The 15,629-nt window shown below is 40.1% G+C and overlaps 1 protein-coding gene across 4 annotated transcripts in view; it reads left to right on the top strand.

Annotated features, from left to right (window-relative positions):
* Positions 1-15,629, top strand: part of kalrna (kalirin RhoGEF kinase a) — a 210,387-nt gene that overhangs the window by 142,608 nt on the left and 52,150 nt on the right. For all 4 annotated transcript variants that reach the window (XM_072685874.1, XM_072685875.1, XM_072685873.1 and 1 more), the window contains exons 14-29: positions 206-401; positions 2,481-2,647; positions 5,353-5,472; positions 7,939-8,157; positions 8,412-8,561; positions 8,780-8,894; positions 9,730-9,845; positions 10,282-10,404; positions 10,803-10,985; positions 11,765-11,883; positions 12,201-12,267; positions 12,600-12,709; positions 12,970-13,039; positions 13,885-13,974; positions 14,346-14,438; positions 15,044-15,155. In XM_072685874.1, the coding sequence (XP_072541975.1) occupies positions 206-401; positions 2,481-2,647; positions 5,353-5,472; positions 7,939-8,157; positions 8,412-8,561; positions 8,780-8,894; positions 9,730-9,845; positions 10,282-10,404; positions 10,803-10,985; positions 11,765-11,883; positions 12,201-12,267; positions 12,600-12,709; positions 12,970-13,039; positions 13,885-13,974; positions 14,346-14,438; positions 15,044-15,155 (2,050 nt within the window). The remainder of the gene's footprint in view (positions 1-205; positions 402-2,480; positions 2,648-5,352; positions 5,473-7,938; positions 8,158-8,411; positions 8,562-8,779; positions 8,895-9,729; positions 9,846-10,281; positions 10,405-10,802; positions 10,986-11,764; positions 11,884-12,200; positions 12,268-12,599; positions 12,710-12,969; positions 13,040-13,884; positions 13,975-14,345; positions 14,439-15,043; positions 15,156-15,629) is intronic.

Raw genomic sequence — 15,629 nt, 5'->3', positions numbered from 1 at the left:
GTAAAAATATTGTAAACTAAGGCATTTCTATTTGCCCATTAATTAATGACACTGCAAGATCTACACTATGTCAAAACATCAAAAATGGAGATACAAGGTTTTTGTCTGACAGCAATGCCACGTCTCTTTAGTAATTAATGCTTGTCAAAGTGGTAAAAGATATATGCATAAGGCTATACTTTTTACTCTATCCTACAACCTGCAGGTCACTGCGGAGCTGGATGCGTGGAATGAGGACTTGATGCGGCAGGTGAGCGAGTTTAATGCTGAGGAGCCCAGTCTCGTGGAGCAGAGGCTACAGCGGCATGCAGAGAGAAAAGTGGCCATGAACAACATGACCTATGAGGTCATTCAGCAAGGCCAGGACCTGCACCAGTACATCATGGAGGTCCAGGCTTCAGGTGAGAGCGAGAGAAAGAGTGAGGACAGGAGACTGATGATGGGTCGAAAGAAGATGGGAGATAGATAGATGGTTGACTGATTGAATGACTGAATGAATGAATGCATGAATAAATGAATGAATGGCGGATGGGGTGCTGTCACTCAGGCAGCAAGAACATGTTAAACACTTACATAGCAACTGTCATGCTTTTTTGCCTGTAATCATGTTCACAGGCAAGCTGAAAACTCAATACCCAAACCCTTCCTATATCAGTAAACAGCTATTCTGCTGCGAGGGCAGCGGATAGCTACCCATTAAATGTGCTAGCCATTAAAGCATGTACATAGGGTGTGTTCATAAGACTGTTCATATGACAGGCATGAGCATTTGTTGTGCTTGTGTAGGTTTTCTTCACCATACATCATATTGTAGTCAGTTTTGAAAGATCTCACACTGTTGAACTGAAATGCTTCCAGGCTGATATGCCATCCTGCATTTATGTGGGGTATTTTGGTAAGTTTGGCAATTTTAACAGGACTCTCTGGAGCAGATATGAACCTATTGGCTCCATGCCTAATGCCAGGAATGGGCCAATGCATCGAGCTGTGATGCAGTGGATCTGTGTTTTCTGGAGTGATGGTGCTCCATCCAATACTTTTGGGATGAGTTGGGATTGTGATTCTCAGATCCTCACATCAATGCTCCGACATCTAGTAGAACACCTTCCCTGGACAATAGAAGAGTTACTCCAACAAAAGCCGGATAAACTATTTTTAATGCTCTTCATTTTGGAAGAAATAATGAAGTAGAGGGTGTCCCAATAATTTTGTCCATATAGTGTATATCATATAGGATCCAATGTTATAGGACTGTCATATGGGATCCAGTGTTGAATATCCACATGAATAAATGAGTAAAACGTGAGTAAAAAATAAGTGAAAACAAGTAAAAAGTGAGTACAACATTTTGACATCCACAAGTAAATTTGAGGTCATCCTAATCAGAGGTAGGAGAAGGAGAAAGGTAAAAAGACGAGACAGGGATGATACAGAGAGAAAGAACTAAGAAATACTCAAAGAGATGAAAGAGCCATAAGCAGCATGTGGTCGACTGAGTCAGTGGGGCTGTTGATCTTCAGGGAGACTAGTCCCAGGCTTATCTCAACAGCTGTGCTGATCCCCAGCTGGAGAAAGATGAAAAATTGGGTTAAAAAAGCAAAACCTTCCCCATGCCTTTCTCCTTATTCCCTCCATCTCTCTATCTTGATCCCCACCTTCTCAACTCTCCATCGCCCAGCCCCACACATCCCCCCTCATCCCCCACTGAATCCTCTTACCCTCTCTCTGCTCTGAGTCTCTGTCTCTTAGAGATATTTTTAACATGGGAAACAGGCTTTCTCTCTCTAAATTGCTGACCCATCGCTCACCCCCCTCTCTCCCACATATGGGCCTTGGCTCATGAGCCTCTCTCTGTGCCCTGGCTTTGGACAGCCACCCTGCCAGATCACACTGTGACAATCTCACACTCTCTCCGATACACGCCCAGCCAGTTCCACCGAGCACTCTGGGTTGCTTCATTGAACTTCTGTTATTGGAGTTGTCTTCAGTTTAATTTCAGTACATTATTTAACATTCAGAACATTGAGATCTCAAAATCTCATTAATTCACTGTTGATTTTGGCACATTTCAAATGTGTTGGTCTGTTGCTTTGATCTGGAACACTGCAGCATGCATAGCTGTGAGCTGTGTTGTCAATCAGGGCTCCTAGATAATGTTCATGAATGAAAAGGATAAATCACCCACCATGTGGTTTTACTATACTGTCCTGAACACAAAAGAGCTGCCCTATTGATGCGCTGTGCGCTCCCTAGAGAAAGTAGATTTCTACTGCCACCCAGTGGAGAGAACTCGTACATGCATCACTACGGGCGTTGCGCTTCTACCATTATGCACTTGATAATTATTATTATTGTACTTATGTACTTTAGAACTGAACCACATCCTTCAATCACTTTGTTCATCACTAGAGTGTACATAACCACTGTGTACGTGCCATATATAACACTGGTGTGTTTTATATCTGTGTGTGTTTAAATAGGTATTGAGTTGACAGGGGAGAAAGAAGTGGATTTGGCCACTCAAGTTCAGGAGCTGCTGGAATTCCTTCATGAGAAACAACACGAACTGGACGTGAGCGCAGAGCAGACGCAGAAACGACTAGAGCAATGTCTCCAGCTACGTCATCTACAGGCGGAGGTTAAACAGGTAACACACACAAACTCACAAACACATGTAATGTGTCTAAAAGTTTAGATCACTGTTTTCTGTTATTTAAAACCCAGATATTTTCATGTTTAAGAAAGTTGGATGTTATAAATAAAAACAGAGAAGTGTTGGATGTGTCCAGAATGAATATAGTGAAATATAAAACAGTGTATCATTAGTGTATCAATAGCTAGAAGAAATATCAAATATCAAGAAATTGAGCTCACCTAACAATATAGAGCAAATAGTGAAAAACAATGGAGATAGATAATTATGAAATATAATCTAACATTTAATAACCTTTATTTAATTAAATATTGTAATTGATTATTTTATGAAATTTTATATATTTTATGAATGTTTTATATATATATATATATATATATATATATATATATATATGATTTAATGCCCTATATATGATTTAAAGGCACTGTGAATGTTTTATTTGTGGTTATTATGTGGTTTAAATGTGACAGTGACGATATACACACACATACACAACAGTGACAAAAGTATAGGGACACCTGCTCATTCATTGTTTCTTCCAAAATCGCGGGTGTTTAAAAAAAGATTCTCTCATGTCCAGCGAAGGCATGCTACTAGATTGTGGAGCATTACTGTTAGGATTTGATTACATAAGGCAGGGCGCCAGTAGGTTCATGTTTATTTGCTCCAGAGAATCCTATTCTATTGCCAGTACTTCTCTACAGGGACTAGACAAACTGTGTGTTTGTGTGCATTCATTAGAAGGGGTGTCCACAAACATTAGGATATGTAGTGTACAAACATGCACATTGCTTAAGTACACATTTTTGCAAGCATATCTAGTCTGGCTGATCCATGCAGCTTATGTTATCCTAATGAGGAGAGTAGCAATGCCACCGAGAGCTGTGGCGTTGTGGAGCACTGTAAATATGATGAGGTCTGTGCAGCGAGCTATACAGAGGCACAGTACAGGCTAGTTCTGCTGCTCTCCGTCCTCGTTCTCAGTACACTGTTTGTTTTGAAAAGTGTGGCCACATGAATAAAACATGCCATGCCTCCACTTTGCTGGTGCTAATACTTTATCTCCCAGTGCAGCTCCAGCTCTGCTGTACACTTCAGTAATCCAGGCCTGCAACGTTTAGCAGTCTTTGTTTATTCTATATCGTAGGAAAGCAGCATCTCGACTAGGAAATCATACAGAGTTGCAAAAGCATTGCAGAAGGTCTGTAAATTATTGATGTTGTTCCTCTGCAGTGGTTGGAGATTTATACACACCGCATAAACATTCCACCTCTGGAAGTAGAACTTCCAGAGCCTGGTACAGTGTTTGAATGCATATTCTTGAAGGACCATACAGAAACACAGTGGAGCCAGTGTGTGCCTCTTAAAATGAATCAGAAAGCTGCAGCTGCGCCTCGTAATAGCTGCATATGCTGCACAGGATCTGCCACAAGGGACACTTTTCCACTTTTTAATAACGTTTTTAATAAAACATTGGTACCAGGTGCTTCATTTGAATGTAGCAGTCTTAGCACTGTCTACAGAGTATGACGTCAACAGCAGTTAAAAAATCAAACGTTCAATATGTGTTTAATATTGCCGCTGTTGCCTTGTCTCCTTTTTTTTTTACTTTTTTGACATAATTTGAATCTGGTTTTTTTATATTATATAAAAAATTCATAATTAAGAGACCAATAGAAATTTTCCTTCTCCAGTAAAGCTGACATTCTCTAGATACAAGTTGCACCCATTGCTGACATACAATACACACACTCAACGTCTAGTCTCTGTAGAGAAGTATTAGCAATAGAATAGGACTCTCTGGAGCAGATTAACATGAACCTAATCAATGTATAATGTCAGGTGTGGGCTAGAGGAGTATAAAGCCCCCCAGCATTGAGCTGTGGAGCAGTAGAATTATGTTCTCTGGAATAATGGTGCTCCATCCTCTACTTTTAGGAATGAGTTGGTGAGTTTGGGATGAGTTGGGGAGTTGGAGATAAGGGGTGGTGGTGATCATCCAACACTCTTGTTGCTAAATGAAGTCGAATCTAGTAGAAATCCCTCCCTGAATATTAGAGACAGTTTGGTCAACAAAAGCATCAGAGACTATTTTTTATTTTAGAAGAAACAGTGAACAAGCATGTGTCCCAATACTTTTGTCTATATATTGTACAACAGGATAAACCTTTTTGGAGTGTTTATGCTGCCCATTATGGATCAGTTTCAATGGCCCAGATTGAAGATCAATATAAAGCAATGCAGTAAGGAACAGGCTGATGGCCGCTGCTCCTTCAGTGTCCACCCCGCCCCCCGCTAGTCCACTAATCTCATTCAGCCCCTAATCGAGGGCCAAAGTGTGTCCCCAGACACAAGCATCAAGTGCTGTCACTTGCATCAGTGCTAATGGGAAAAATGGCTTCATAGCAGAATGAAGAAAGGGTGAGAGAGGGAGGGGAAAGGATGAGCCGGATGAGTGTCGGATTTAGGGATTCTTCTCAGGTAAAGAGTGTGGCCACTGTGGACTCCAGAAAAGTTTGATTTAAGTACTCTGGATTAGTCCAGAATGAAAAGGCTTAAACTCCCACGAAACCAAACACTGCTGTGTATTATTCATATTAAAGTATAACAAACAAAGTTCAGTAAGGACAAATGAGAACTGCAGGGTGTCTGGCTCATGTGTATGTGAGTGTGAACGTGTGTGGTTTTGTGTTTAGGTGCTGGGATGGATCCGTAATGGTGAGTCCATGCTGAATGCCAGCATGGTGAACGCCAGCTCCCTGTCTGAGGCTGAGCAGCTACAGAGAGAGCATGAGCAGTTCCAGCTGGCTATAGAGGTATACACATACACACACACACACACACTCCCTCACATACAGTAAATACAAAATCTCCTCTGGATCCACTCACGATCTCCACCCCACAATATTATACAACACTATACAGACACACAAACACATGCAGACCCTAAAACACATGTACATATCTCAACCCAGCTCTGGAACCCATTTGAGCGCATGAACACAAAGCCCCTTTAAGAACCTATTAGCAGCATTTTTATTGAATCAACGCACAGGAAGTAGCCGAAGCTGCCTTAATGCAATCAGTATTGTACCTCCCTTTTCCCAGGCCAGAAGCGATATGCGTGTATTTACACAGAAAAGCAGAAACACATCAGACTTCTGCCTCCTGTGAGGAAGAGTTCAGAGCAAAGGCCTTCAGGGCAGGGTCCTTGTATGGAAGAGATTATGCTGAATCTATGCCAAACGGATACAGCAAGAGCTGTTAATCCACGCAGAACTATAAAAGAGACAAGCATGACAATACTACTGATAGATTTACGAGTCCGATGCTGGAGTTATGGAGTTGGCAGTTCAGGGCCTGGATTTACAAACGTGCCTTAGGAAGGAATTCTTCTTAAATGTGTTTTTTTCTCCCTTAATTTAGGATTAAACCTAAGTTAAAGTTTAGATAAACAGTTAATCTTTATTAACAATCAATTTTCTCAGTTTCAATTCTAAGAACTAATCATATTTTTAAAGAGTATGCTTGTAAATATTTTTCTAACCTTGCGATCGTCTCACACTGGTCTTAGGCTCTGTGAGGTCAGAAGGTCAGCCTCTAGAATCCAATTTCAGTCAGTTTAAATAGTTGAATTACTAAAGTGTATAATTGAACAAAACTAAAAGTGGAGATTGTTCTTACATTTACATTTATGGCATTTAGCAGACGCTCTTATCCAGAGCGACTTACAAAGTGCTTTGCTATTTACCCAAGAAAAAACCTTAGCTAGTTAGAATAGACTAATACTGTAATGAAGTACTGTCTACATAAATATATGTAGAACTTTCTCAAGAGAATATCTGAGAACTCGTAAGACCCCGTTTACACCTGGTCACTTGATGTAACTAGTATCTGGATTGTATCCTAATAAGATTCTAGCCATGTGCATTCAAATGCGTAAATCCAGTTGCTATGTGGGACGTGGCTAAATATGCAAATGTACTCAGCAATTATTACTGGTGTTTTGGTTGTAATGGGGGGAGTTTTGATTGTTGAATGTGTCTTGAGGAGACTGATGTGCTTGCACTGCTATAACGTGGCTCAAATGCATCCCTTCATGACCACTTTATGAAATGGTTTGAGTAATCTGATTTGTATATGTTCAAAATTCATCTTAATGCGTTTACACTTGCAATTGTATGTGGCTTGGCCTGCGTTTTTAGACAGCAGAAATGTTCACAGCTATTCTCTTGTAATGGTGGATCCCATTGTTTCCCTAAATTAAACAAATCCCATGTAAGAACTGGGAAAGTGGGGTTTTAAAAGAAGTGTCTCTTACGTCTCCTAAGTTTCTCTTCTCAAACGACTGCTGAATAAAGCCCATTCTTTTCTACGTCTTAGTATTTATCTCAAGATTCTTTGTAAGATAAGGTTTTTTTAGTTTCTTTACTTTTGTGGATTCAGCCTCAGGTTTTTTCCGGCATTGGTAAACCCACAGGTCTTGCTGTTATAGGATGACATGTGGAGACTTTTTTAGAAGTCTTCATAGAAAGAAAAAGTATATTTTGTCTGCAGGCAAAGAAGTGATTTACTGCACTTGTTTGTACACATTCTCCAGTACTTGGGTGCTGGAAGTGTTCGCACTCTTCCCCCCACAGGCTGCGATGCTCTGTCGTTTATCACTGTAGCATTTGGCTCCGGCTTCACTGTGCTGTTGTTTTTTCCTGCTCTGGACTAAAATTTGCCTGTTCAGCTCCGCTTGTAAACATCCATACGACCACTATTAAGGCTAGATTTATCCTGCGCTTTGCGATGAGCACGCCAGCAGACAAGGCACGGGCAGCCTGCTGACCCCAGAAGGCCTAAATCTGTCATGCAGAAGGTTTGCACACACGATAGGAAGGAAGAGGGAGGCAACAGGAGTTTGGATGATGTTGAGTAATAGGAGTACTGCTGAGAGCAATACAGAGATGATTGCTTTTGGATGTGGTTCAATGAACTGCTGTTTGCTGTTCGGTTCAGGTGGAAAAAAACAGTGTTTATGTTTTTACAATTGCTTTGTATTTGCTTATGACTAAAAATATGCACCCAAATTCAATTACCTTCTTTTTTTCAGTATTGAAAAATCCTAGCTGCCGTATTACGTGGACATTACATGACAAATGGCCCAATAAAAATGGTTTTAAATAACTAAGATACTCTGAGGTAGTTTTACATTTGTATTATAAAACCGATGATGAAAAGAACAGTGCAGTGACTGATATTTATTTATATATTTTTCTCTCCCTCGCTGTCTCCAGTCTCTGTTCCATGCTAACTCCCTGCAGAAGACACATCAGAGCGCTCTGCAGGTCCAACAGAAAGCAGAGGCCATGTTGCAGGCTGGTCACTATGACCCTGAAGCTATCCGCACCTGTGCTGAGAAGGTGGCCTTGTATTGGCAGCAGCTCATGCTGAAAATGGAGGACCGCCTCAAACTGGTCAATGCTTCTGTGGCCTTCTACAAAACCTCGGAACAGGTGAGACACCAGTGTCCCACATGCTGGTAGCTCCAGACCAGGGATGATGGGTCACATCGGCCCTGCTTAAGACTGAGTTGAACCAAGGCAAACCAGTAGAGGTGAATAGTTGACGATAGTTTGACAATATAGGTGTTGGTCGGTGTAGCATAGTAGGTAACAACCAGACCAGGGTTCAGGTAGGTCAGTTATAAATAGGTGTAGGGATATGTATTACAATGCATACAGGCTGTGTGTGTGTTTGTGGATTGAAGGTCTGCAGTGTTTTGGAGAGTTTGGAGCAGGAGTATCGTAGAGATGAGGACTGGTGTGGAGGTCATGATAAGCTGGGTCCTGCAGCTGAGACTGACCACGTCATTCCCCTCATTAGCAAACACCTGGAGCAGAAAGAAGCCTTCCTCAAGGTAGGACACCGGCTTTGACATATGCTTCACGGCTGTGACTTCACTGTGTAAAGTCTTACACTCTGTCACCAGTTGTTTACTGATTCATTTTTAGTGGGGTACTTTGGATCATTGTGTGAACTGAACAACTAGCACAAAGAGTCATTTGTTAGGGTGGTCAAAGAACGGTCAGTAAATGTTTGTTGCCAGCTGTGATCTCAGTCTGAGGTGTGTTTCAGGCTTGCACTCTAGCTAGACGCAATGCTGAGGTTTTCCTCAAGTACATCCACCGCAACAACGTCAGTGCACCCGCTTCCTCCGGCAACACTCGCAGCCCTGAGCAACAGGTCAAAGGTCAGTCTGTACAGTACAATTCATATAGTCATACATCATTTACAATCTGAATTAAATATATTAAATATATATTAAGTATATTATACCAGGTGGGTTTAATTTAGTTTGAATCTTTTTTGTCACATTTTAGTGATTTAGTTATTGTTAGTTTTAGTCTAGTCTAGTAACTGAAACCATTTATTTTATAAAAAAAATATATTGTTTCAGAGGTCTTATTTATTGGTAACTTTAAAAATCTTTAAAATTATATATTTATTAACATATAAACATATGAAATTAGGGATGAAATTGAAAATTGATGAAAATTTTAAATGCTAACAAATACTCCAATATGACATTTCTCTATTTAAACACAGTACACTATGGTTTTAGGTGATTTTGGGTGTATTTTGCAAAGATAAACGCATATGTTGCACACTAGTTTCATTATAATAATAATTCAGCAGTATGATGAAGGACTACTCACAGGCCTACCTCTTACAATAAGACATTAGTGTCGACATTAAACGACGCTAAAAACTAAACCTGAAACATTTAAAACTAAAGTCAAAGTAGACTAAATCTGAAGGCAATATTAGCTTACCTTTTTGTAAATTTCTTTTTTGAACAGTATATTTTTCATCATAGTTACTTTTTGTTTAGAAAAAATGTTTTCCTGTAGCAACTACATTCCACTGCATATAATTGTGATGCCATTTCTTTCTCCTGTGTTGATGTAGCTGATGTCTTTATGCACTCCAGTTTTTTGTTAATATGGACTACATTGTGTTTGTGTGTGTGTGTGTGTGTGTGTGTGTGTGTGTGTGTGTGTGTTTGTGTGCACATTCCCCTGTAGCTATCTTGAATGAGCTGCTGCAGAGGGAGAACAGAGTCCTGCACTTTTGGACCATGAAGAAACGACGGCTGGACCAGTGCCAGCAGTATGTGGTGTTTGAGCGCAGCGCCAAGCAGGTGAGATTCACTAGGCAGATTAGAAATTCGCTGCACAACTGCACTGAACACACCCCACACACCTGCAGTGAATGCCTCACGTAACTGTACTGCTCTCATCTGTACTGAACATACCCCACCACTGCACTGATCATACCTCTCAGATCTGTACTAAACACATTGCACATACTACATACCCCAGAGTCATGTTTGTGTTTACAATCCTGTAAAATGACCTTCTGCATGATTCTTTTACTTTCAGTGACTTTTAGTTCTGTATCTCTCTCAGATTGTCTAAAAATGCATGTTTAAGCATGTCCTTTAGGAGTGTCTCAAAGTGTAAATTGCACTTCCCAACTGTAGAGGGAGCCTAGGAGCATGAAATATTTTTAATTTCTAATTATTATTATTATATCTAAAATTTCTAATTTTTAATAACTTTTTTTCCTTCAATCAGGCATTAGAGTGGATTCAGGAGGCAGGAGAGTATTTCCTGTCCACTCACAGTTCTGCTGGAGACTCGGCTGAGAAAACTCATCAGCTGCTGAAAGAGTACCAAGAGTTCTGCATTCCTGCCAAAGTAAGGATCACCCACAACATGCTGAGCCCCAATCCCTCTCTATCTCTCTCTCTTTTTATATAAGTAATACAAAAATAGCTTAGCTCAGTCTTTCTCACTCATCAGACTAGGTTTTCCTCATCTGTCCTGTTTGTCAATGATGACCCAGAGACTAATTAAAATGAACCAACACTCTTAAAAACACTAACAACCACATAAACACACATATACTATTAAGCTCTGTTAATGCTAAACGTGGTCTAAAGTAAGACTGTAAAATTGAAATAAGGACCAGCGTTCTTTCAACCAAGCCCTTTTCTTTTGTAAACCGAGGCACACAGACACATACAATCACCCCCACACACACACTCATACATAAATAAACAGTTAGGCCAACTTCTGCATTTCCTGTCTTCCAGCAAACGAAGGAAAAGGTGAAGCTGCTGATTCAGCTGGCCGACAACTTTGTAGAGAAGGGCCACGTGCATGTGACTGAACTGAAGAAATGGGTGAGCACAGTGGACAAGCGCTACCGGGATTTCTCCCTACGCATGGGCCAGTACCGCTGCTGCCTGGACAATGCCCTGGGCGTCAGCTCTGAGGTAAGCCTGTCTACAGGAAGAGAATTCTGAGTTCCTTCTCTTTCCCAAAACACAGCATAACAGCACAGCAGCTCACCTTCTTGATTTGCCCCAATCCACAGATATAATTTTATAGACTGAACTAAATCAGGAAAAAGGGAATATTGTAACTGAGTGAGGCTGGCTGCAAGGGTAAAATGGCCTTATCTGTGGTAAACCTAAAACATATCAAAACTCAAGAACCATAAACCAACACATGATCACATGAAAAAGCTGTACCTTACAGATGAGAGTAAATCAGTTATAGGATTAACTACAGGTGAGTTTCTTAATTATGAGATGAGCTGTAAGCAACAAAGACAATCATGTAATTTTTACTCCTACATTTACGTTGCAAGTGTCAATCATTGGGGTCCTAGCAAAATGCACTATTATGGAGCTAGGGGACCACAAATGATGGGCAGTGTTTTTAGAATGGCCTCTACTCTAAACTATAATAGATGTGTGTTCTCAAAAGGAGATTATTGGGCAAGGCTAGAATTTGCATAGTTGTTAAACTCAAATCTTTCCACAGCTGTTTGTTAGCCTCAGGGTTCACCAAAATGCTGCAAAATTCACATATTAAAATCACCTCACTGCAGAGGACTATTACCTGCCGTGGGTCTGTCTGTAAATTCTATGAAATATGACTAAATGTCATAGTGTCTCATTTAGACACACAGTCCTCTTTGAACATACTAAACTTTGGAGCTTTGATACTGTGGCTATGTTCTTGAATGTTTCTGGCGTTCCTCTCTCAGGATAACAAGGACCTGGAGTTGGATATTATTCCGGCCAGCCTGACCGACCCAGAGGTCAAACTCCGTGACCCCAACCATGAGGTCAACGAGGAGAAGAGGAAGTCGGCCAGGAAGAAGGAGTGAGTGGACCCGGCTTTACAGCACACTTGGTTAAAGGACCCAGCTTTATTCAGGATATTACCAAGACTGTTACAGTGAACTAGCAGTAAAGCCTTAATTCAAATATAAACAAGTATTATTAAAAACAAATACATTAAAATGTACAAAAAAAATATTGCTGAATAATTCAAAAGGGTGGCTTTTTGACATAAAGGAGGCCATATTGTAGCTATCACTGGAAGTGTTACATTATGATTTGCCTACTGAAGCTACTACAAGTCATCATAGCATCATAACTTTGCAAACACCTTCTCTGATTGCATTTTTCTTTGTGTAGATTTATTATGGCAGAGTTGCTACAGACTGAAAAGGCATATGTCAGAGATCTTCATGAGTGTTTAGAGGTAAGTACTAGTGTTTTTTGTTGTTGTATTTTTGACATTGACACCACCTCTTGTTATATAAGTGGCCAAAAGTACTAACTACAGATAAACCATAATTTTGGACCATTTACAATGTCCTGAATTCACAATGTTTCTAGTGGATTTTTCCACAACTCTTAACTCAAGAAGCCTCCACAGATACACAGTAGTGGATGGAAAAATCACCATGTGTAATTTGGGCCGATTTCTATGCCCTGTTGTATAATGTTGTGGCGATTACTGCAGACAGTCATTTCCTGTGTCTGCTCTTAATCCATGTGCATATATATGTCTGTGTGTGTTTGTGTGTGTAGACATACCTGTGGGAGATGACGAGTGGTGTGGAGGAGATCCCGCCAGGAATCGCCAACAAAGAACATGTCATCTTTGGAAACATTCAGGAGATTTATGACTTCCACAATAAGTAAGGGGGCGTCTGAAACACTGTTCAGAATGTTAAATCTGTTTTATTTTAATCAGCGAACACACAGACACACTAAGCATACTTTTGTTCTCCTTCTGATGAACGATGTGAGTGTCTAATTTCCTTTTCAGTAGAGATTAGGGTATGTAAATGTATGTAAATGTGATTTTGAATGAAATCCTCATGTGATATGCAAATGACCTGAGACTGTGATTAAACATTGTTGTTGTTTTTTTTTATCTTATTGCCTTATTATTTAGTATCTTCTTGAAAGAGTTGATAAATTATGAGCAATTACCAGAGGACGTGGGCCATTGTTTTGTCACATGGGTAAGTGATGTTAATGAACATTCTTAAAAATAAAGGTGCTACAAAGGGTTCTTTGAGCGATACCATTGAAGAACATTTTTGGTTCCATAAAGAACAGTTTTTGTAAAAGAGATATACACTATATGTCCAAATGTTTGTGGACACTTCTTCAATTGAAAGCATCCAGCTACTTTTAATTGTACCCTTTGCTGACACAGTTGTGCAAATGTGCACACACAGCTTGTCTAGTCTGTAGAGACGTATTGCCAAAAGAATAGGACTCAGATAAACATGAACCTATTGGCACCTTGTCTAATGGCTAGAGGAATATTAAGTTTGGGATAAGGTGCGGTGGTGATCATACAACACACTGACCTTACTAAAGCTTTTGTTGCTTATTGCAGTTAAATCTAAAGCTAAACGCCTGAAGCTAAACACCTTCCCTGGTAACAGCAAGATTAATTATTTTTTAAAACCTGTGATTTAGGAAAAAACAATGTATAAACAGGAGTCCCAATACTTTTTTTATCCATATAGTGAATGTGTGAAGAACAATTTAAAGGTTTAAAGCATTCTGTTGTTGACAAAAATTGGTTCTTTATGAAACCAATAGTGTTTTTCTATGGCACTCAATCACCCTTTGTATCACCTGAATTGTTAGGCCTTCTAGAGTAACAGTGATAATGTGGCATCAGCTTTGGAATTTTGTATTCTTTCAAGGATTTTTTTATTGCTAATTGTTGCTACTGGGAAGCTGATTTATACAGCTTATGCATGTTGAAAAACATTGATTTGAGGGAATTCTGACAATGTGTAAACGTATGTGAGCCTAAACCAAATTCTAAATGTGTAAATCTGTTATCCAGGCGGACAAATTCCAAATCTATGTGACGTACTGCAAAAACAAGCCAGACTCTAGCCAGCTCATCCTGGAGCATGCTGGGAGCTTTTTTGACGTAAGAGCAGTTCTTTTCTCTTCATCTATCGTGTTTCGTTCTTTGCGTCATTTATATTAAACTACCTGTGATAGTTGTTTTTTTCAATCAGGAATCACTACAGCTGTGTTTTGATACTGAAACAGAGAAACAGAAACTATGAGACTTGTCATGTGGCAGCTGACAGCATTTCCCAATTCTTAATTGAGGCTTGGTGGAAATGTTTGCCACAAACTGTCAAACCTAACCAGTAGGTGGCATCAGTTAGTCACTGAAGTTGAATTATAGGATGCTGCAAAATTGCCCCTCTTCCTCCCAGTTCAGCAGTAAACACTGACAAAAGGCCGACTAGGAGATTTTGAATGCTAAGTGCTGAATGTGCTCCCATGCAGGATATTCAGCAGAGACATGGCCTGGCAAACTCCATCTCCTCCTACCTTATCAAACCCGTCCAGAGGATCACCAAGTACCAGCTACTGCTCAAGGTGATCTGTTTGTGTTTGTTGTGTGTGAGTGTGTGTCCGTGTTTGCATTATTGAGAGAGGGAATGGAGATCATTGATGGAAGTCAGAGAGAATCCTAAGACTGCTGATTAGGCCATGACCCCCAGGGAAATGCCTCAGCATCAAAGTCTTTTACTCTCTCTCTCAGTCTCCCTCCCTCCCTCCCTCTCTCTCTCTCTCTTTTCCTTTCTATCCTCTCTCTCTCACTGTTTACACTGTCAGTGGAAATAACAGAGCTTTAATGAACTCCCGCGAGACCCTTCCTCTCCTCTCTACGAAGGCACTTCCATCTCATAGCAATTTGTCCTGTGCAAAAATCTTATTTCCCTCTGGCCAACAACCACTTCAAACTTCTCTGGCTCTCTCCTCTTTTGCTGATTTTCTGTACTGTATTCACACTGCTAAAACCACCTAAACACAACCTTTGTAGTACAGCTGAAAGTCGCACAAAGCTCCATGTCAGCTTTTTTTTTTTGTTTGTCTCTGTTGTCTTTATTGATTGATTTATTTATTAATTATTATTATTCAGTTAAAAATACAGTTTTTGTACAGTGGTTGAGAACATGTGCTCTCCCGTGTCCTCTCAGGAGCTGCTGAGCTGTTGTGAGGAGGGCAAAGGTGAGATTAAGGATGGACTGGAGGTGATGTTGGGTGTTCCAAAGAGAGCCAATGATGCCATGCACCTCAGCATGCTAGAAGGTAAGCTTCAACACACAGCTGTACAGGGAAAGCCCAGAAAACAAATATTAACAAAAAGATTTCTCTGTAGTGCTTGACTTTGCGCAGAAGTTTGTACACCTGTTGACACCTGTTCAACCAGCATGTCTTCTAATGTATCATATACTAGTGCATCTGAATCATGTACTAGTTAATTCAAAAAGTTCAACTATGTTATCAGTATGGTATACTTGAGGACGTGTAATGCATTAGTTATTTTCGATCCCTGGACATGAAATCTACTTTGGTGTTAGCGTTTTTTCAACATTTATGCAAAATTCGGCAAATAAACGTCAACAAACTCATTCAGTTTGAGTTTGGCTTGGGAAATGGTTAATTGTAGAGAAACTTACCAGTTCAGATTTTGATACGGCAGGTAGTTATAGGAACTAGGGTTTGTGATGTCTAGAACACTAATATAGCCATTTTATTTGCTATCCTAAATGGCTTTTAAAC

This window comes from Salminus brasiliensis, chromosome 8, assembly GCF_030463535.1.
Source record: "Salminus brasiliensis chromosome 8, fSalBra1.hap2, whole genome shotgun sequence".
Lineage (NCBI taxonomy): Eukaryota > Metazoa > Chordata > Actinopteri > Characiformes > Bryconidae > Salminus > Salminus brasiliensis.
This window is presented reverse-complemented; position numbering and strand designations above follow the sequence as displayed.